The sequence below is a fragment of the Somniosus microcephalus genome, unplaced genomic scaffold (assembly GCF_052327205.1).
Source record: "Somniosus microcephalus isolate GS21.2 unplaced genomic scaffold, FLI_Smic_1.0 unresolved_chr1, whole genome shotgun sequence".
NCBI classification, from domain to species: Eukaryota; Metazoa; Chordata; class Chondrichthyes; order Squaliformes; family Somniosidae; genus Somniosus; species Somniosus microcephalus.
In genome coordinates, this window is record NW_028225179.1 from 164,793,771 (window position 1) to 164,816,164 (window position 22,394).

Below are 22,394 nucleotides of genomic sequence, written 5' to 3' on the forward strand. Positions count from 1 at the left end.
GGCCTACTCCTGCTCCTATCTTCTCTGTTTCTCCCCCAGTTCATGCTGACACTCTCCCCCCCAGTTCATGCTGACACTCTCCCCCCCAGTTCATGCTGACACTCTCTCCTCCAGTTCATGCTGACACTCTCCCCCAGTTCATGCTGACACTCTCCCCCCCAGTTCATGCTGACACTCTCCCCCCCAGTTCATGCTGACACTCTCCCCCCCAGTTCATGCTGACACTCTCTCCCCCAGTTCATGCTGACACTCTCCCCCAGTTCATGCTGACACTCTCTCCTCCAGTTCATGCTGACACTCTCTCCCCCCCAGTTCATGCTTACACTCTCTCCCCCAGCTAATGCTGACACTCTCCCCCCAGTTCATGCTGACACTCTCTCCCCCAGTTCATGCTGACACTCTCTCCCCCAGTTCATGCTGACACTCTCTCCTCCAGTTCATGCTGACACTCTCTCCCCCAGTTCATGCTGACACTCTCTCCCCCAGTTCATGCTGACACTCTCTCCCCCAGTTCATGCTGACACTCTCCCCCAGTTCATGCTGACACTCTCTCCCCCCCAGTTCATGCTGACACTCTCTCCCCCAGTTCATGCTGACACTCTCTACCCCAGTTCATGCTGACACTCTCTCCCCCAGTTCATGCTGACACTCTCTCCCCCCCAGTTCATGCTGACACTCTCTCCCCCAGTTCATGCTGACACTCTCTCCCCCAGTTCATGCTGACACTCTCTACCCCAGTTCATGCTGACACTCTCTACCCCAGTTCATGCTGACACTCTCCCCCCCAGTTCATGCTGACACTCTCTACCCCAGTTCATGCTGACACTCTCTCCCCCCAGTTCATGCTGACACTCTCCCCCCCAGTTCATGCTGACACTCTCTCCCCCCCAGTTCATGCTGACACTCTCTCCCCCCAGTTCATGCTGAGACAGACACGAGTGGTTAAATGGCCTACTCCTGTTCCCAAGGAGAAATTTTGTAAATTGGTTAATTAGTTCGACATTTCTAGTGAATGCGGAAGTAAGAACACGTTTACAATTTGGCTGCAGTCATTGACTCGGGGAAATCCCCTTGCTACATTTATAATGTGACTAGAGCAATTCTTCCCTCTTCTGAGCTAAAATCGCAATGTACAATTACAGTAACACACGTTCAGTTGGAATTCCTTGCTCAGCTGATCTAACCAAGGTATTTTCCCATTTATTTAAATGCACAGCATGACTGCTGCACGTTAGTTCAATGTGAATCTCCCTGACTGGCACGAGATCAGGATTCACAGTATCAGGAGGGACATGAGATGGGCATTTCCTCAACATTTATTTTTGCAAATGACTGAAGCGTTTATTCTCTTAGCACTAAATAAGCTGATATATGAAAGCAAGTGTCTTCAGTGGGTCTGGCCCCGAACAGCAAAATATCGGGATTGTTCCACCAGGCTTCCTATCCCCGGGGTACAGCACACAGCTTATAGGATTTGGGCATCAATAATCTTCCAGTGACAGGCGTGATGTCCGGATCAGTCACATTGGCTGGTGCCTGGAACTTAAACTTCTGCAGTAAAACTGTAAAAAACACGAAGAGCTCCATCTTGGCCAGATTCTCCCCAGCACAAACCCTACGACCTGGGAAATAAAAAAAAAACAAAGCTTTCAAGTGATGGCGTAAATGTTCAGTTGTGGCGTACCGATCACAGAAAGGACACAATCCGCTTTTCGGTCCGTAGACTATAAATCAGGCGTCATGCCTTTAAGAAGGATCACACCTTTAAGAAACTCGATATGCAACATAGTTAAGCCCAGAGCGGGGGAGGAGCAGTCGAAGCTTTGGACTGATGAAAAGCAGTCGGACTTGGTGTAGTCTCTGACGCCATTTTGTGTTCAACATGTAGCCTCAACAATTAAACCTTTTCTGTTGAACCTCTCCGAGTTCAGTATTTTTTGCTAGGAGTACGTAGACTCCTACACAGTATTACAAAACAAAATTAAAAAGAGAAAATGCTGGAAATACTCAGCAGGTCAGGCAGCATCTGTGGAGAGAGCGAGAGAGAGAGAGAAACAGAGTTAACGTTTCAGGTCAATGACCCTTTGTCAGAACTGGAAAAAGTTGGCGATGGAACAGGTTTTTAAGCAAGTGTAGGGGCAGGGAAAGGGGGGAGGGGAGGAAAGAACAAAAGGGGCGGTCTGTGATAGGAGAGAGATTAAGAGACAAACAGGATGATGGTGCGAGGCAAAAGGAGATGGTAATGGGAGAAGTTTTAGAAAGCTGTGAATTGAGGACAGAATTCAGGGTGCCTGGAGTATGAAGCAGGATTCTTTGTGGCTTCGCTGAGTGTCTGAAACACATTGAAACCCATTATTCTGTTTCTCAGAGATCTTGTGTTACCTCTATTACCTCTGGAGTCCCCCTAAGATCTATGCTTGGCCCCTCCTATTTCTCATCTATATGCTGCTCCTCGGGGACATCATCCAAAAGCACGTCAGGTTCCACATGTATGACAACACCCAGCTCTACCTCACCACCACCTATCTTCACCCTTCCACTGCATCTGTTGTTGTCACGCTGCTTGTCCGACATCCAGTACTGAATCGAGCAGAAATTTGCTCCAGTTAATCATTGGGAAGACCGAAGCCATTGTCTTCGGTCCATGCCGCAAACTCCATTCCCTAGTCACCGACTCCATCCCTCTCCCTAGCCACTGTCTGAGGCTGAACCAGATTCTTCATCAGCTTGGCATCCTATTTGATTCTGAGTTACCAACTCCATGTCCTCTCCATCACCAAGGCTTCTTCAACAACACCTCCTAAACCCGCGACCTCCAGGTGCATGGGAACACCACCACCTCCAAATTCCCCTCCAAGTCACACACCGTGCTGACTTGGAAATATATTGGCATTCCTTCATCATCGCTGGGGCAAAATCCTGGAATTCCCTACCTAACAGCACTGTCGGAGTACCTTTATCAAACAGACATTATCTGAATGGCAATACATTGGGAGAAGGGGAAGTGCAACGAGACCTGGATGTCCTTGTGCACCAGTCGCTGAAGGTAAGTGTGCAGGTGCAGCAGGCGGTTAAGAAGGCAAATGGTATGTTGGCCTTCGTAGCGAGAGGGTTTGAGTACAGGAACAAGGATGTCTTGCTGCAGTTGTACAGGGCCTTGGTGAGACCACACCTCGAGTATTGTGTGCAGTTTTGGTCGCCTTATCTGATGTTTCTATGTTTCTACGTAGCGGTTCAAAGAGAAGGCGGCTCACCACTCCCACTTTCTTAAGGGCAATTAGAGAGGGGCAATAAATGCAGGCCTTGACAGTGACACCCATATCTCATGAATTAATAAATAAAATGTTAAAAGTTGGCCCATTGTGCCTGCGCTGCCTCTTTGAAAGAGGTATCCAATTAATCCCACTGCCCGACTCTTTCCCCACGAGTGGGACACATCTCAGCTGCCAGTTACAGAATGACCTGTACCGACTGAGATTGGTTGGTCAATAACAAACAGTGACCTGGAGTATCACAGATCTCCTCAGCTCGGGTAATTGTGGAGGATTGACTCTGTTCCAATGTCCCATCACCAGGCATGGTTGGAGGAGAAGACTCTAACCCACGGCCACTACAAGTGACACTACAGAAGTGTTGGTCCGTCTAATCAACGATATCTCTCTACAGTAAGAACACAATAACACATTTCCAGGGCTGTTTAGTACCTGCACCGAACGGCAGGAAGGCCTCTTTCTTAACAAATTTCCCTTCAGAGTTCAGAAAGTTAGACGGGTTGAACTCATCCGGCTTCTCCCACTGAGTTTTATCCCGCAGCACCGACCAAAGTAGAGCTGCAACCTGTGTTCCCTGTAACAGAATGACAAACTGGATCAGCAACACTTCACATGTAGTTCAATTTTCCATCCAGTTGTGCCTGCTACCGAGCCAAGTCATTTAGTCTTGTCACCCTGGTGGATCAGAAACCTTTTTGAATCACTAATTTCGCAAAGTTCAGCTTTGTCCCAAAAACAGGTGCTTTCTGTTGATGAAAGTTGCTTATTATATCCTTATGTATGGCGGTTCAGAGAAGGTTCACTCGGTTGATTCCGGAGATGAGGGGGTTGACGTATGAGGAAAGGTTGAGTAGATTGGGACTCTACTCATTGGAGTTCAGAAGAATGAGAGGCGATCTTATCGAAACATATAAGATTGTGAGGGGGCTTGATCGGGTGGATGCGGTGAGGATGTTTCCACTGATGGGTGAGACTAGAACTAGGGGGCATAATCTAAGAATAAGAGGCTGCCCTTTCAAAACTGAGATGAGGAGAAACTTCTTCACTCAGAGGGTAGTAAATCGATGGAATTTGCTACCCCAGAGAGCTGCGGAAGCTGCAAAATTAAATAAATTTAAAATGGAGATAGACAGTTTCCTAGCAGATAAGGGAATTAGGGGTTACGGGGAGAGGGCAGGGAAGTGGACGTGAGTCTAGATTCGGATCAGCCATGATCCTATTGAATGGCGGAGCAGGCCCGAGGGGCCGTATGGCCTACACCTGCTCCTACTTCTTATGTTCTTATGTTCTTATGTTCAACTTCATTTATCTTCAGAAACATTAGCATCATTACACACCCACAAGAGTTCTGTGTCTTTTGTATCCATCTCTCTCTCTCTCTACTCTCTACTTCTCTTTCCCTGTCTCTGCCTGTCTATCGCTCTGTCTGTCTCTTTCTCCGTCTCTCTGCCTCTATCTGTCTATGTCAGTCTCTCTCTGTGTCTCTCTCTGCCTGTCTTTCTCTCTATCTTTCTATGTCTCTATCTGTCTTTCTCTATTTCTCTCTCTGTTCCTCTGTCTGTCACTGTCTCTCTGTCTGTCTGCCTTTCTCTCTGTCGCTCTCTCCTTCTGTCTGTCTCGATCACTCTCACTCTGTGCCTCCATCTCTGTCTCTCTGTCTATTTCTGTCTTTCTATATCTCTGTCTCTCTGTCTATCTTTCTCTGCCTTTCTCTCCGTCCCTCCTCTGTCTCTCTCTGTCCCTCCTCTGTCTCTCTCTGTCCCTCCACTGTCTGTCACCATCGTTCTGCCTCTATCTCCTCTGTCTCTTTTTATCTCCCTCTCTGTCTCTCTCTGTCGGTCTGTCTAGATCTCTCCTGTCTCTCTCTCTCTCACACACTCTCTCGCTCTCTCTCTCACACTCTCTCGCTCTCTCTCACACTCTCCCTCTCACACACTCTCTCTGTCTCTCTCTCTCTCTGTCTGTCTCTGACTCTCTCTCACTCTGTCTCTCTGTCTCTCTCTCTGTCTGTCTCTGTCTCTCTGTCTCTCTCACTCTCTCACACTCTCTCACTTGCTCTCTCTCTCACACTCTCTCGCTCTCTCAATTCAATTCAATTCAATTCAAATTGCTTTATTGGCATGACAAGGTACATCTTATGTTGCCAAAGCACTGAAAAACATTTATGGTGAACACATAAACGCAGATCTATCCATACAGTGTATAAACAGATATATCCCTGTGTGTATAAATATACACTCATATAATCTGTATATAATCTTTTCTTAGGTTTAATGGTTGTCCCTCTGCTTAGGGCAAGCTGTAACATAGTTTGCCGCTAAAGTTACGCAATTTCTCTGTTCCCCTAATAGGTATGGGAGTTTTTGGTTGTCATTCAAATTTTTGAATTCAGGGCATATTTTTATGAATTTTGGGTAGAAATTCCCCCCTTATGCCCTGATAGTTTCCACAAGCTGTGAGGCGGGGTGTTCTACACAGACACTGTCATCCCCAGAACTCAATTTGATCGACATAGGGGATCGGAGAGAGACTTCCCAGATTTTATTACCCCTAAATTGGCCTATTTTAAAATCTGTTTTTTGATGTCTCCCAGGAGACTCCGACTGCTGGGGTACACCAGGAGCTTAGTAGTGTGACATCTCACACTCTCTCCCTCTCACATACCCCAGCAAAATCCTTGATGAAGAGGAGATTGGGAACACGATTGAGTCTTGTTCAACCAAATTTGGCCTCAAGAGTTGAACAGAAACAGTTGAGTCAGAAACGTTAATCCCCCTGGCAAGTCAAGTTCACACAAGTGGGATATCGGAACCATAGCAGTGGGGAAATTAAAAACCAGAGCGTGTCAGGAAGGGGCAGAAGGTATGGAGTAAAAGGTAAAGTAATAAAAAGGGCAAAAGCAGGAACTAAGTGTCACAAAACATATTTGAAAGTTCTCTATCTGAATGCACGTAGCATCCGTAACAAAATAGACGAGTTAATGGCACAAATAACTACATATGGGTATGATCTTGTGGCCATTACAGAAACATGGCTGCAGGGTGACAATGCCTGGGAATTAAACATACCAGGTTATTTAACGATCAGGAAGGACAGGCAGGAAGGAAGGGGAGGTGGGGTGGCTATGTTAATAAAGGAAGGAATCACTGTAATACAGAGAAATGATATTGGGTCAAAAGATCAGGATAATGAAACAGTTTGGGTGGAGGTAAGGAATAATAAGGGGAAAAAAACACTAGTGGGCGTAGTCTCTAGGCCTCCGAACAGTTGCAACTCTGTTGGACGGAGTATCAATCAGGAAATAGTTGAGGCTTGTAATAAGGGAACATCTATAATTATGGGGGATTTTAACTATCATATTAATTGGACAAATCAAATTGGGCAGGGCTGCCTTGAGGATGAGTTCATTGAGTGTATTAGGGATGGGTTTCTTGAGCAGTATGTAACTGAACCGACCAGGGGGGCAAGCAACCTTAGATCTGGTCCTGTGTAACGAGACAGGATTAATTTTAAATGTCCTAGTAAAGGATCCCCTTGGAATGAGTGACCATAACATGGTTGAATTCCATATTCAATTAGAGGGTGAGAAGGTTGGATCTCAAACAAGCGTGCTAAGCTTGAATAAAGGAAACTATGAAGGTATGAGAGTGGAATTGAGTAGAGTGGATTGGGAAAATAGATTAAAGGGTAAGACGATACATGATCAGTGGTGTACATTTAAGGAGTTATTTTACAACTTCCAAAAAATATATATTCCACTGAGAAGAAAAGGGTGTAAAAGAAAAGACAGCCATCCGTGGCTAAGTAAAGAAATTAAGGATAGTATTCGACAAAAAACAAGGGCATATAAGGTAGCCAAATCTAGTGGGAGGATAGAGGATTGGGAAAACTTTAAAAGACAGCAAAAAATAACAAAAAGATTGATTAAGAAAGGGATGATAGATTATGAAAGTAAATTAGCAAAAAATATAAAAACAGATAGTAAGAGTTTTTATAGTTATATAAAAAGAAAAAGGGTGGCTAAAGTTAATGTTGGTCCCTTAGAGGATGGGACTGGGAAATTAATGGTGGGAAATATGGAGATGGCAAAAACACTGAATGAATATTTTGTATCAGTCTTCACAGTAGAGGACACTAAGAATATCCCAACACTGGACAAACAGGGGGCTATAGGGGGGGGAGGAGCTAAACACGATCAAAATCACTAAGGAAGTGGTACTCGGTAAAATAATGAGACTCAAGGCAGATAAATCACCTGGACCTGATGGCTTACATCCTAGGGTCTTGAGGGAAGTGGCGGTAGGGATTGTGGATGCATTGGTAATAATTTTCCAAAACTCCCTGGACTCAGCAAAGGTCCCGGCAGACTGAAAAACTGCTAATGTAACACCCTTATTTAAAAAGGGCAGTAGACAGAAGACTGGAAACTATAGACTGGTTAGCCTAACATCTGTGGTAGGTAAAATTTTGGAGTCCATTATTAAGGAGACAGTAACAGGACATTTGGATAATCATAATTTAATAGGACAAAGTCAGCATGGTTTTATGAAGGGGAAGTCATGTTTGACAAATTTGCTGGAGTTCTTTGAGGAAGTAACATATAGGGTGGATAAAGGGGAACCAGTGGACGTAGTGTATTTAGACTTCCAAAAGGCATTTGACAAGGTGCCACACAAAAGATTATTGTCACGGGACTGGGGGTAATATTCTGGCATGGATAGAGGATTGGCTATCTAACAGAAGGCAGAGAGTTGGGATAAATGGTTCATTCTCAGACTGGCAATCAGTAACTAGTGGTGTTCCGCAGGGGTCAGTGCTGGGTCCCCAACTCTTTACAATCTATATTAACGATTTGGAGGAGGGGACCGAGTGTAACATATCAAAGTTTGCAGATGATACTAAGATGGGAGGGAAAGTAGTGAGTGAGGAGGACATAAAAAACCTGCAAGGGGACATAGACAGGCTAAGTAAGTGGGCAGAGATTTGGCAGATGGAATACAATACTGGAAAGTGTGAGGTTATGCACTTTGGCAGGAAAAATCGTAGAGCAAGTTATTATCTTAATGGCAAGAAACTTGAAAGTACTGAAGTACAAAGGGATCTGGGGGTCCTGGTGCACGAAACTCAAAAGGTTAGTATGCAGGTGCAGCAAGTGATTAAGAAGGCCAATGGAATGTTGGCTTTCATTGCTAGGGGGATAGAATATAAAAATAGGGAGGTATTGCTTCAGTTGTACAAGGTATTGGTGAGACCGCACCTGGAATACTGCATACAGTTTTGGTGTCCATACTTAAGAAAAGACATACTTGCTCTCGAGTCAGTACAAAGAAGGTTCACTCGGTTAATCCCGGGGATGAGGGGATGGACATATGAGGAGAGGTTGAGTAGATTGGGACTCTACTCATTGGAGTTCAGAAGAATGAGAGGCGATCTTATTGAAACATATAAGATTGTGAAGGGGTTGGATCGGGTGGATGCGGGGAGGATGTTCCCGATGATGGGTGAAACTAGAACTAGGGGGCATAGTCTTAGAATAAGGGGCTGCTCTTTCAAAACTGAGATGAGGAGGAACTACTTCACTCAGAGGGTGGTAGGTCCATGGAATATGCTGCCCCAAAAAGCTGTAGAAGCTACATCATTACATAAATTTAAAACAGAAATAGACAGTTTCCTAGAAGTAAAGGGAATTAAGGGTTACGGGGAGCGGGCAGGAATTTGGACATGAGTCCAGGTTTGGATCGGTCATGGCCCTGTGGGTAGCGGAGCGGGCCCAGGGGCCGTGTAGCCTGATCCTGCTGCTATTTCGTGTGTCTAATCCTGTTAGATTCAGGAGATGGTTCTGTGATAGTAGATTGGTGGTTAGGATCAGATCAGCCATGATCTTATTGAATGGCGGAGCAGGCTCGAGGGGCCGATTGGCCTACTCCTGCTCCTATTTCTTATGTTCTTATGTTCTTATAGTAGAGGTGGATGGAACCAAGAGATATTTGGTTGAAATTGGTGACAACAGCCTAAGTGTTCATGTAGATCAAATGATCTCTGCTAGAGATGAAATAAGATGTGATCTTGAACCACTTGATCATGAACACATACATGAGTTTGACTCCGTTCAGACTTCAGAAACTGAAGTACCAAGTTCAAACGAATCTGAGATAGAAACAGGATCATCTTTGAGTTCGGAACCAGAACAAAACAGCCCGAAAATTGGTTCAACACCAAAACCTCAGCCACCGCCATAGCAGCCGCGACCGCCACCGGAGACGTGAAACTGGGAATCCTGCGAAACCAGGTGAGTCATCGGGTCTCCCCTCTCATCCGAGATGCCACCAGCTATGAGGATGCCTGCACCATTCTGAAGGCCCACTACATGCGGCCAATAAACGAGGTGTACGCCAGGCATCTTCTGACCACTCGCACGCAGCGGCATGGTGAGTCACTAGAGGACTTCATGCTAAGCCTAAAAGTACTGGGCAGAGACTGTAACTGTAAGGCCGTGTCTGCCACCGTGTACACGGAGGCGCTGATCCGAGACTCCTTTATTGTGGGCCTCAGTTCAAATTACATTCGGCAGAAACTGTTTGAAAAGGAGGGACTGGAATTAAAACAGGCTATGGGCATAGCGCGATCGCTGGATATGGCCCAGAGGAACTCTGAATCCTGTTCCTCAGGCCACGCGGCCCACTCCGCCTCGTGCGTGCCGTGAGGGCCGCCATCTTGGAAGCCATCTTCACCTCCCAGGTCTCAGGCCAGCCCAGCACCGTCGGAGCCCCAGCCTCCACCCAGGAGCCCCACTACTGCCGCGATGCATCGGGGCCCGAAATGCTACTTCTGCGGCCAGGACAAACACTCCAGGCATCTGTGCCCAGTGAAGGGCACCACCTGTTTTAAATGCGGGAAGAAAGGACATTTCAGTAAAGTCTGCAGAGGGAACCCCGCCTCCAACTCCGCCACCGCCGCGTGCGCGCCGTGGGGGCGGCCATCTTGGACGCCATCTTGTCCACCCTCATGGAGTCCACCATCTTGTCCCAACTACATGGACCCCCAGGACCCACTGGTGGTCTCAATCACAGTGGATCAATCCAGGTCGCATCCGTTGTCTAGATCGATGATGGACATAGAGGTAAGCGGGAACAAGGTTAAATGCTTGATTGACTGCGGGAGCACCGAAAGCTTTATTCATCCTAGCCTGGTAAAACGACTTTCACTAATGATAGTCCCTACACAGGGCAAAATCGCCATGGCTGATAAGACTCATACCTCAAAAATTACAGGTTTCTGCGCGGTTATGTTGTCGGTAAAAGGCACTGATTACAGAGATTTTAAACTGTTGTTAATGCCAGATCTCTGTGTGAGCGTGATCTTGGGTCTGGACTTCCAGTGCCACCACCGAAGTATCACGCTTACCTACGGTGGGTCCCAGCCGCCCCTCACAATGTGCGGCCTGGCTACCCTGAAGGTCAAGCCGCCCTCTCTGTTCGCCAACCTCGCACCCAACTGTCGACCCATTGCGACCAAGAGTAGGCGGTACAGCTGGGAGGACAGACGGTTCATTGCGTCTGAAGTAGAAAGACTCAAGCGGGAGGGTATCATCGAATGCAGTACCAGCCCGTGGCGCGCCCAGGTAGTAGTAGTTAAGGGTAGCGAAAAGAAGCGGATGGTGATAGATTATAGCCAGACGGTTAATCTATGCACCCAGCTAGACGCCTACCCTCTGCCCCGCATAGCGGATATGGTTTACCAAATTGCGCAATACCGGGTGTTTTCCACCATCGACCTAAAATCGGCATACCACCAGCTCCCCATTAGGCCAGAGGACCGTCCATACACCGCCTTCGAGGCGAACGGACGCCTCTACCACTTCCTCAGAGTCCCCTTTGGGGTAACGAATGGGGTCTCGGTCTTCCAGCGGGAGATGGACCGCATGGTCGATGAGAACCAGTTAACAGCCACCTATCCATACCTAGACAACGTCACCATCTGCGGCCATGACCAGCAAGGCCACGACTCGAACCTTGCGAGATTTCTGAAAACCGCCCTCAGACTCAATCTCACCTACAACGAGGATAAGTGTGTCTTTAGCACCATGCGCCTCTGTATCCTGGGCTGCGTGGTGGAAAACGGGGAAATCGGTCCGGACCCTGACCGATTGTGCCCCCTACGGGAGCTACCCCTACCAAACACTCCCAAGGCCCTGAAAAGGTGCCTGGGGTTTTTCTCCTATTACGCCCAATGGGTCCCCAATTATTCCGACAAGGCCCGTCCCCTCCTGAAATCAACGTCCTTCCCGCTCACGGCCGAGGCCCACGCCGCCTTCAACAGCATTAAACACGACATTGAGAAGGCCGCGCTGTGGGCAGTGGATGAAAACATCCCTTTCCAGGTCAAAAGCGATGCGTCCGACTTCGCTTTAGCAGCCACCCTCAACCAGGATGGGCGGCCCGTAGCCTTTTTCTCAAGAACCCTCCAAGGGCCCGAGATCAGGCACTCCTCGGTAGAGAAGGAGGCCCAGGCCATAGTGGAGGCAGTGCGGCACTGGAGGCACTACCTAGCCGGCAAACGCTTCACCCTGCTTACCGACCAGCGGTCGGTAGCCTTCATGTTTAACAACAAACAGAGGGGGAAGATCAAGAACGACAAAATTCTCAGGTGGCGGATCGAACTCTCCACGTTTGAGTACGACATAATATATAGGCCGGGGGCCCTCAAGGAATCCCCCAACGCCCTATCACGAGGGATGTGTGCCAGCATCCAGGGGGACAGGCTACAGGGCCTCCACAATGGCCTCTGCCACCCGGGGGGCACCCGCTATTTCACTTTATAAAATCCCGTAACCTGCCCTATTCCATCGAGGAGGTCCGGTCTATGACCAGGGACTGCCGCACCTGTGCGGAATGCAAGCCCCGTTTTTACAGGCCCGACCGAGCCCACCTGATCAAAGCTACACGGCCATTCGAGCGCCTGAGCTTAGATTTCAAGGGACCACTCCCCTCCACCGACCGCAATGTGTACTTTCTCAACATTGTGGACGAGTACTCCCGCTTCCCATTCGCCTACCCCTGCCCAGACATGACCAGTGCCACGGTCATCAAGTGCCTCGGCAGCCTGTTTTGCACGTTCGGCATGCCGAACTACATCCACACTGACAGGGGGGGCGTCGTTCATGAGCGACAAACTGCGCCAATACTTGCTGTCGAAGGGGATAGCCACGAGTCAGACCACTAGTTATAACCCCCGGGGTAATGGGCAAGTGGAGAGGGAGAACGCGACGGTGTGGAAGGCGGTCACCTTAGCACTAAGGTCTAAAGGTCTCCCTACCTCCCGCTGGCAAGAGGTCCTCCCAGACGTACTCCACTCGATAAGGTCGCTACTGTGTACTGCTACTAACGCCACTCCTCACGAGAAGATGTTTGTTTTTCCCCGCAAATCAACCTCGGGAGTGTCTCTACCTTCGTGGCTGTCCACCCCAGGGACAGTCCTATTACGGAAGCATGTGAGGGGCCACAAAATGGATCCCCTCATGGAGGCAGTACACCTACTCCACGCAAACCCACAGTACGCGTACGTCAAGCACGCCGACGGGCGTGAGGACACTGTGTCCATAAAGGACCTCGCCTCAGCAGGAAGCGACGACGACCCATCCTCACCACCCCCAGAAGAACCTCCACCATCCCCAGAGGTATCCTCACCACCCCCAGAAGTACCTGCAACACCCCCAGCACATGGGTATGCCCAGGAGGGCACCACGGACTCCCGGTCAGAACCCGAGGTACTGTTGCAACATTCAGGAAGGACTATCACACCCCCGGACAGACTAAATCTGTAGAAGGGGTGAATGTGATGAAATATATGTCTTCATCAGCCCCTGTGTTTTACCTGCATTGTATTGTGTGTACCGCCCCCTTTTCCCCTATTGTGTGTATTGGCTCCGCCCCTGTCTTTTGTCATATAAAGGTCTCAAGAGCTGTATGAGTCATTCTACCAGACGAATCTGATGTGGAATGACGTGCAATGTTCTTAGCGATTAAAAGCCTTCAGTTGAATCCTTTAACTTCTTGTCTTTGAGTTATTGATGGCACATCAGGCGTATAGAGTTGTGGTGTAGGTTGTCCCTGTTCGGATGATTCTATGATCTGGTCAGCATGGCGCCTTATTATGCTTTCTCCAATGTCCACAGTATACATCAGTGGTGCTAGTCGTGTGCAAATAGTTCCAGGCTGCCATTTCTCGGTACGGTAGTCCCGGGCCAAAACTTGTTGACCTATCTGGAAGGTTCTAGTTGGCCTTTCATTCATGCCTTGAAATTGCCGGTTCTCTACGTCCCTTCTGATGTTTGGCTTGATCAAATCCAGCCGGCATCTTAGTCTTCTATTGAAAAACATCATGGCGGGAGTTTGGTTTGTAACCATATGTGTTGCATTCCTGTAGGCAAACAAGAAGTTATCTACCTTATGCTGTAGATTGATGCCTTCATTACCCATAGCCTTTATGGCCTTCTTGAAGGTCTGGACAAACCTTTCAGCCAATCCATTGGTGGCGGGATGGTATGGGGCGGATGTATAGTGCTTAACCCCATTGTTTTTTAAGAACTTTCTGAATTCTTCGGACACAAATTGTGGTCCATTATCAGAACAGATCTGTTCAGGCAGCCCATTCCTGGCAAATATGGTCCTTAATACTGTGATGGTTTTTTCCGTGGTGGTGGAGGACATCTTTATTACCTTCGGCCACTTGGAGTGTGCGTCAACCGCGATTAAGAACATTGAGTCCATAAATGGACCAGCAAAGTCGATGTGTACCCTTTGTCATGGAGATGAGGGCCACTCCCATGGATGTAGAAGGGCTTGTGGTGGGGCGTTTTGGACTTTCTGGCATCCTAGACAGCCCTTGGTCATTTCTTCGATGTCTCCATCGATACCTGGCCACCACACAAACACTCTGGCTAGGTTCTTCATTTTCACGCCACCCAGATGCCCCTCGTGAAGCTCCTTTAGCACTTTATCCTGGAGTTTGGGTGGAATCACCACTCTGGATCCACACATCAAGGTTCCTCGGCACACTGACAGCTGTTCCCTTCTTTGCGAGAATGCTGGCAACAGTGGTTCGCCATGTGCTGGCCATCCCTTTACCGTTAACTCGTAGACTCGTGAGAGAGTCGGGTCATTTCTCGTTTCCTTTTCAATGGCAGAATTTGTTACTGGTAGACAATCTACTATGGTAGAGTGGAACATCTCCACTGGGTCCACTGTAGGTGCTTCTTCTACCGTTGGTAACGGTAGACGCGATAAACCGTCAGCATTTCCATGCTCTTTTGATCCTTTGTATTCTATGTCATATCGGTGTGCCCCTAGGAAAAGGGACCACCTCTGTAGCCTTTGTGCTGTTATAATGGGAACGCCCTTTTTAGGGTTGAATATGGAGATGAGGGTTTGATGGTCAGTCAACAAGGTAAATTTTTGTCCATGTAGGTAATGGTTGAATTTCTTCACTCCCCATACCAGGCTGAGTGCTTCCCTGTCGATCTGGGCATAGTTACGCTCAGCTGAGTTCAATGAGCGTGACGCAAAAGCTATCGGCCGCTCCGAGCCATCAGGGAATCTATGCGATAATACCGCTCCTACGCCGTAAGGGGATGCATTGCACGCCAGTCTGATTGGCAGTGATGGGTTGTAATGAGCCAAAACTTCCTTGGACGTGATCAAGCCTTTACATTTACGGAAGGCACGTTTACAGTCCTCGCTCCATTCCCAAATTACTCCCGTTTGTAGCAGTTCGTTAAGAGGGTGCAGAACAGTTGACAAGTTTGGTAAAAATTTATGATAGCAATTTATCAATCCCAGGAATGACTGTAATTGTGAGACATTTTCAGGTGCTGGGGCTTTTATGACCGCTTCAATTTTTTCAGGGGACTTATGCAACCCTTCTTCGTTAATTATGTGGCCACAATATGATATTTGTTTCTGGAAAAATTCACACTTGGGGCGGTTTGCTCGTAGGCCCCGTTCTCTCAGCCTAGTGAGCACCTGCTCCAAATTGGCAAGGTGCTCATTGTCGTTTTCTCCTGTTACAAGGATGTCGTCTAGGTAGCATTGAGTCCCAGGAATCCCTTGCAGGACTTGTTCCATAGCCCTTTGCCAGATAGCTGGAGCTGATGCTACTCCGAAAACCAGTCGATTGTACTGGTACAGGCCTTTGTGTGTGTTTATTGTGAGATACTTTTTAGAGGCCTCCTCAACCTCCATCTGTAGATATGCCTGTGCCAAGTCAATTTTTGTGAAACGTTTCCCTCCGGATAGTGAGGCGAAAATATCTTCTATCCTCGGAAGAGGATACTGTACCATGTGAAGGACCGGGTTTACAGTCACCTTGAAGTCCTCACAGATGCGAATTTTTCTCTGTTCTTCAGATTTATCATTATTCAAAGTTTTCTTCATGACCGGGACGATGGGTGTTGCCCACTCGCTCCAATCTATCTTGGATAACACGCCTGTCCTTTCCAAATTCTCCAGCTCTGCCTCGACTGCTGGACGAATTGCGTATGGCACCGGCCTTGCCTTCAAAAACTTGGGAATTGCTGCATCTTCCACCTTTATTGAGGCAGTGACGCCTTTCAAGGTTCCTAGTTCCTGTTGGAACACTTCTTTGGCGTTGGCCAAGATGTCTTTTAATCGTTCAGGCATGACGTCATCATCATTTTTTTTCTTACTGGTCACCATCAGTGCCTGAATGGAGTGCCAGTCTAAACGTATCTTTCTGATCCATTCATGTCCCAACAGCGGTGGACCACCATTTTGCAGAACGTATAAATACAACTTCTGTATTTCCTTGCCGTTGTATACAACAGGCACCCTTATTTTCCCTCTGGGGTATACATTCTGCCCCGTATATGTTTTTAAGTTAATGGATGTGTCTTTCAAGGGTATATGCGGAAATAGCCGCTCATAATCCTGTCGACTTATGACGGTCAGAGCTGATCCTGTATCTAGCTCCATTTTAACTGGGGACCCTGCTATCGTGAGGGTAACCCAAATGGTCTGGTAATCTTCTTTGGCAATTACATTATGTAATTTGAGACAGCTTAGTCTCTTGTTTCCGGAATCGCTATCGCTCTTCTGGTCTTCGGAGCTACTGTCCGTCATCATTTGTACCTTTTTGTACTTTTCTTTATTGATTTTTTTTTTGTCAGTGGATTTTTTGTTTCCAGATCGGCATACACGTGCAATGTGTCCCATCTTTCCGCATTGCCTGCATGCTTTGTCCTTGAACCAGCAGTCCCTCTGGTCAAGGGTGGATCTGCTGCACCGATAACATCTCTCGAAACCCTGTGTCATTTCATGGGTGCCGAAATCCTGTGGCTTGTGCTGTATCTCTGCAGCTCCTCTCGCTGCTGCTTCGTATGATACAGCCATACTGATAGCCTTGTCCAGTGTTAAATCTTTCTCAGAAAGTAGCCTTTTCTGTGTTCCTTCACTTAGGAGACCGCAGACGAATTTATCTCGAAGAGAATCTACCAGTCCTGCTCCAAATTGGCAGTGCTTTGATAGCTTCCTTAATTCGGTGAGGTAATCAGCGTTACTTTCATTCTTGTGCTGATTCCTCCTGAAGAATTTGAACCGTTCTGCTATCAGCAGCGGTGTTGGGTTTAAGTGCTCCTGTAAGGTATCAACAATTTCCTTAAAATTCTTGTCCATCGGTTTGGCTGGAGTGATTAAGTTTCGTAACAGCCCGTATGTCTTTGCGCCCATTAGATTTAGGAGTATCGATGCTTTTTTATCATCCTCTATTTCATTTGCTGTGCAATATACCTCCACTCTTTCTACATATGTGGTCCAATCCTCCACATCACCATTGAAAGCAGTAATATTGCCAGTCTTAGGCATCCTGAAAAAAAAATGGCGCCTGCCGCGCTTCCCCTTCTTCTTTGCTGAAAAAAAATGGCACCTCCCGCGCTTTCCCGCCGCTGTTGCTGCTGACAACGCTGTTCTCCGTGGTTTTAATTGTACAAATATTTTTAATAGTCGGAGACTTGTTCCCGCCGGACTCTCTGGGACTTTCCCCTCCCTCTGCGTCTGAACGCCGACCTGTTTTGCAGAGCTGGCCGTCTCCTGAGTGCTCCACCCTTCGTCTCTGTTTGCCTGCGCCTTCACTGCTTGGCCCCGCTGTAGAGCCAGCCGATCGAGCCCCAGCCCGCCGCCCAGGAAGGATTATTGCAGTACCTGCCACCAGCCCGGCTAGCTGGTGAAACCAGTTTTTTTTCCTTTTTTTTTTCTTTTCTTCTTCCTTCGTCTGAGGAATCGATCTCCTTGAGGTGCTGCCGAATTGCAGGTAAGTCCGTTTCCAATTCGTCGCCACTGTTGTATCCGTGTGTTAATGAAGACACGGAATGCAGGAATTGGTTTACAGGTGTTTACTGGACAAAGTCGGGAGGTGAACTAACAGATACAAGACACTATACAGGCTTATATAGCCCGAGTGGCCACTACCGGCATTACAGTACACAGGGGCTCTTAAAGGCACATACACCACACTACCCACATATATTACAATAACTAAGGGTTTATCACAGTGGGATAGAAAGATAATCACAGAATCACAGAAACCCCACAGTGCAGATAGAGGCCATTTCGGCCCATCGAGCCTGCACCGACACATATCCCACCCGATCCCCGTAACCCCTACACCAACACATATCCCAGTAACCCCACGTATTTAATCCCCCTAACACTAAGGGTCAATTTATCATAGCCAATCAACCTAACCCGCACATCTTTGGACTGTGGGAGGAAACCGGAGCACCCGGAGAAAACCCACGCAAACACGGGGAGAATGTGCAAACTCCACACAGACAGTCGCCTGAGGCCGGATTCGAACCCGGGTCTCTGGCGCTGTGAGGCAACAGTGCTAACCACTATGTCACCGTGCAGTCGGACCTAGAAGCACAGACACACCTGTGAGTTTCAGTTTAACTATGGAGAAGACATTTGCTTTGGACAATGAGCATCTCGATAGGTGATTTAAGTGTGAATAGATGATTTAACTTTGGACAGTGAGACTTCGTGTTTTCATGGGTTTCGATGGATCTTCAATTGGATAAGACAACGATGTCAGTTTCGCTGGAACAATGGACTTCCTGACCTCAATGAAAAACGCTTTAACCTTGGGCAAAACACATCAGCAGTAAGACTAAATCACATCAAATGTGTACCACAGGGAGGGGGAGACAAGAATAAGGAATTGTTTTCCATCCCCCAGCCCTGTACATGTCCTGTGGTTTAGATTGTACAGGGCCTTGGTGAGACCGCACTTTCAGTATTGTGTGCAGTTTTGGTCACCTTATCTGAGGAAGGATGTTCTTGCCATGGAGGGAGTGCAGCGAAGATTCACCAGGCTGATACCTGGGATGGCAGGAATGACGTATGAGGAGAGATTGGGTCGATTGGGCTTATACTCACTGGAGTTTAGAAGATTGAGAGGGGACCTCATCGAAACCTATAAAATTCTGTCAGGTCTGGACAGACTAGATGCAGGAAGGATGTTTCTGATGGCCGGGGAGTCCAGAACTAGGGGTCATAGTCTAAGGATAAGGGGTAAGCCATTTAGGACTGAAATGGGGAGGAATTTCTTCACCCAGAGTGGTGAACCTGTGGAATTCTCTGCCACAGAGGGCGGTGGAGGACAGTTCATTAAATATATTCAAGAAAAAGTTGCATATGTTTCTTGAGGCTAAAGGGATCAAGGGATATGGGGAGAAGGCCCAGAATTTCGGGTCGGGGGCTTCCCGCGGGTGCAAGCCTCCGACCTGCACTGACCTAGCGCGCCGGCCGTTGAGCTGTGGGCCCGCGTGGGATTCCGATCCTGGGCCTCCTCCAATTGCCGGCGCGCAGTACTTGCGTATCCCAGGGGCGCAGTTAGTTCGATGCGTCCCCTGGGATCACGTGGGCCATGGAGAGCCAATGGTAGCAGGGAATCTGTATTCATAGGTTTGACAGGAAGAGCTGTCAAACCTATAAATACTATAAGCCCCAAAACATCACTAAAACTTCAAATAAATTTTTAAAAAATCACATTTTTAAAATAACTATAAATTACATAAAATAACTATTTTAAACAATAATTTAAATTTTTGAAAAAATTAATTACATTTTCTAACGGGGCTAAAAATAAACTTACCTTTCTTTAAAGTATTTAAAAATAATAAACCTGTGGAAAAAATGTTTTAATTTGAATTAATTCACCACTTACCTTGTTAAAAGCAGGCCTTGCATCTGCTTTTTAAAAGTGTAACTGCTGGAGACTTACCCTCCCGGAGAAACCTGGAAAAATAACGTAAGTTCGACGCGCACGCGCTGCCTCTCCAGCGCACGCGTTCCACCTCTGAACCCCTTCTTTCAGGGGAACGGAAGTTCCGGTTTCCCGCGCATGCGCAGTGCGTGCACGAAACCGGCACTTTTGTTGGGCCTACGGGTGAGTACCCCATGCGTACTCACCCGTGGGGACCCGAATTTCTGGGCCAATTAAACTGAAAACCCCCTTAAGAGCAGAGAGTTACAAACCTTTAAAAAAACATCCATCCCACCCCTTCACTCTCGCAACCTGCAATTTTACCTTGGGAATGAAATATCCTTTGAGGTGTGTTTCGGCACCATTTATACGGCTAACCGCTGGAACGACACAAGCAAACCTCATGATCTCGTGTATAACAGCGTTGGTATAGGGCAGGTTCTGTCGATTTTCCATTCTCGGAGAGCGGTCAGATCCGAGCACCTGATCGATTTCTTCCTGAATTCGCTCTAAAAGGCAAACCAGTAGCACTAAAGTGTCATATTACAACCAAAACAATAGCAAAAGAAATGCGGCTTTCACCCCAGGAGCCTGGTTCCTTCCCACTGCGACATAGGAATAGGAGGAGGACATTCAGCCCCTCTAGCCTGATCCTTCATTCAATTAGATCATGGCTAATCTGTACTCCAACTTAATTTACCCGCCTTTGTTCCATATCCCTTGATAGCCTTACCCAACAAAAATCTATCGCTCTCAGACTTGAACATTTCAACTGGCCCCCAGCATCCTCTGCATTTTGGGGGAGCTGGGCCAGCCTTCAGATAGGGTGGGGGAAAACACAACATCAGTGGGGCACGAATTGGGCATTACCAAGAGATGGGGGCAAAGGGAAGGGGGGGCGACCAGAAGAGAGAACGGACAAGAGGGGGATCAGAAGGTGGGGGGATCAGGCAATCCTGCATACTCGTAAAACCCGCTCCCTAGAAAATGACCTGAGTCATAGAATCATAGAGTTATACAGCACAGAAAGAGGCCCTTCGGCCCATCGTGTCCGTGCCGGCCATCAAGCCCTGTCTATTCTAATCCCATTTTCCAGCACTTGGTCCGTAGCCTTGTATGCTCTGGCATTTCAAGTGCTCATCTAAATGCTTCTTGAATGTTGTGAGGGTTCCTGCCTCTACCACCCTTTCAGGCAGTGAGTTCCAGATTCCAACCACCCTCTGGGTGAAAAAGTTCCTCCTCAAATCCCCTCTAAACCTCCTGCCCCTTACCTTGAAACTATGCCCCCTGGTTATTGACCCCTCTACTAAGGGGAAAAGTTCCTTTCTATCTACCCTATCTATGCCCCGCATAATTTTGTACACCTCAATCAGGTCCCCACTCAGCATTCACTGCTCCAAGGTAAACAACCCCAGCCTGTCCAGTCTCCCTTCATAGCTGAAACACTAAAGCCCTGGTAACATCCTGGTGAATCTCCTCTGCACCCTCTCCAATGCAATCACACCCTTCCTATCGTGTGGCGACCAGAACTGCACACAGTATTCCAGCTGTGGCCTAACTAGCGTTTTGTACAGCTCCATCATAACCTCTCTGCTTTTATATTCTATGCCTCAGCTAATGAAGGCAAGTATCCCATATGCCTTTTTAACCATCTTATCTACCTGTCCTGCTGCCTTCAGGAATCTATATACATGCACACCAAGGTCCCTCTGATCCTCTGTCCTTCCTAGGGTCCTACCATTCATTCGGTCGAGTCGGTTCTGGGCTGCCCCCAGACACATGTTTCGGGAGGACTGCCCCCTCGTCTCACCCGCTCGTCCAAACACCTTGTCCCACCAGACCACCTGCTCGGGTGTTAAAATTCCCCCCCCGCCAAGGCATTTGTTCAAATCAATAACTTTTCTCCTCGATTTTGAAGTAAGTGCTTGAATAATTAAATGAATAGAAATTTGTTGAATATTTACTCTGAACCTCTGGGTATTTCACCATGAGGAGGAGACCCCAGCAAAGGCTGGTAGAAGTGGTGTGTACTCCAGCAATAAACAGTTCTAATAGCGCCATTGACAAATTTTTGTCGTGGAAATAAGATCCCGGATTTCCTGCTTCCTGCAGACGAGAATTGAAAGGTGAATAATTACATTTCAACAGAACTGTCCTTTTATGCAGCTGGGATCAGTTAAAGTGACCCTGAAAATATTGGGTTGTCCTAAAAACCCAACTGGTTCACTAATGTCCTTTGGGGGAGGAAACCTGGTCTGGCCTACGTGCGACTCCAGTGCCATATCAAAATGGTTGACCCTTAACTGCCCTCTGAAGCAGCCTAGCAGGGTAACTGGGGATGGGTAATAAATGCCGGCCTTGCCCGCAACGCCCACATCCCGGGAATCGATTTTTTTTTAAACAACTAGAGAAGAAGAAGGTAGCATTAGTTCACACATCTTATGATGCACTTGCTCGTATTAATAGATATTTGTGGAATGGAGCTGAGCGGCGGACCTGCGAAAGGCACAGAGTCGGCAAGTGGAGGATAAAAAGAGCGCGGAGAGAAGGCCTGGGACTGGAGCTGAGCGGCCGTCCTGCGAGAGGCACAGAGTCGGTGAGAGGAACTCAACACAGGAGTGACGTCAGAATTCAGAAGTGACATCGGCACAAGAGAGCTGATTGGTGAGTAGCTGGTGGGTATTTTTTGTTAAGTTTTTAAGTTTATTTCTGTCAAGGTAGTTCATAGTATGGCGTGGCAGGACAGCTCAGTCCCGTGAATTGCACATCCTGTGCCATGTGGGAAATCCCGAACACTTCTTGTGGCCAGGACGACCACTTGTGCGGGAAGTGTCGCCAACTGCA

General features: G+C 47.7%; 1 protein-coding gene across 1 annotated transcript in view; it reads right to left on the bottom strand.

Moving 5' to 3' along the window:
- Positions 1-1,300: 1,300 nt before the first annotated feature.
- Positions 1,301-22,394, bottom strand: part of LOC147096470 (cytochrome P450 2K6-like) — a 54,523-nt gene continuing 33,429 nt past the window's right edge. The window contains exons 4-7 of the mRNA XM_085975261.1: positions 21,515-21,656; positions 19,875-20,059; positions 3,705-3,846; positions 1,301-1,622 (exon numbers count right to left, since the gene is read on the bottom strand). Of these exons, the coding sequence (XP_085831387.1) occupies positions 1,441-1,622; positions 3,705-3,846; positions 19,875-20,059; positions 21,515-21,656 (651 nt within the window). The 3' untranslated portion in view covers positions 1,301-1,440. The remainder of the gene's footprint in view (positions 1,623-3,704; positions 3,847-19,874; positions 20,060-21,514; positions 21,657-22,394) is intronic.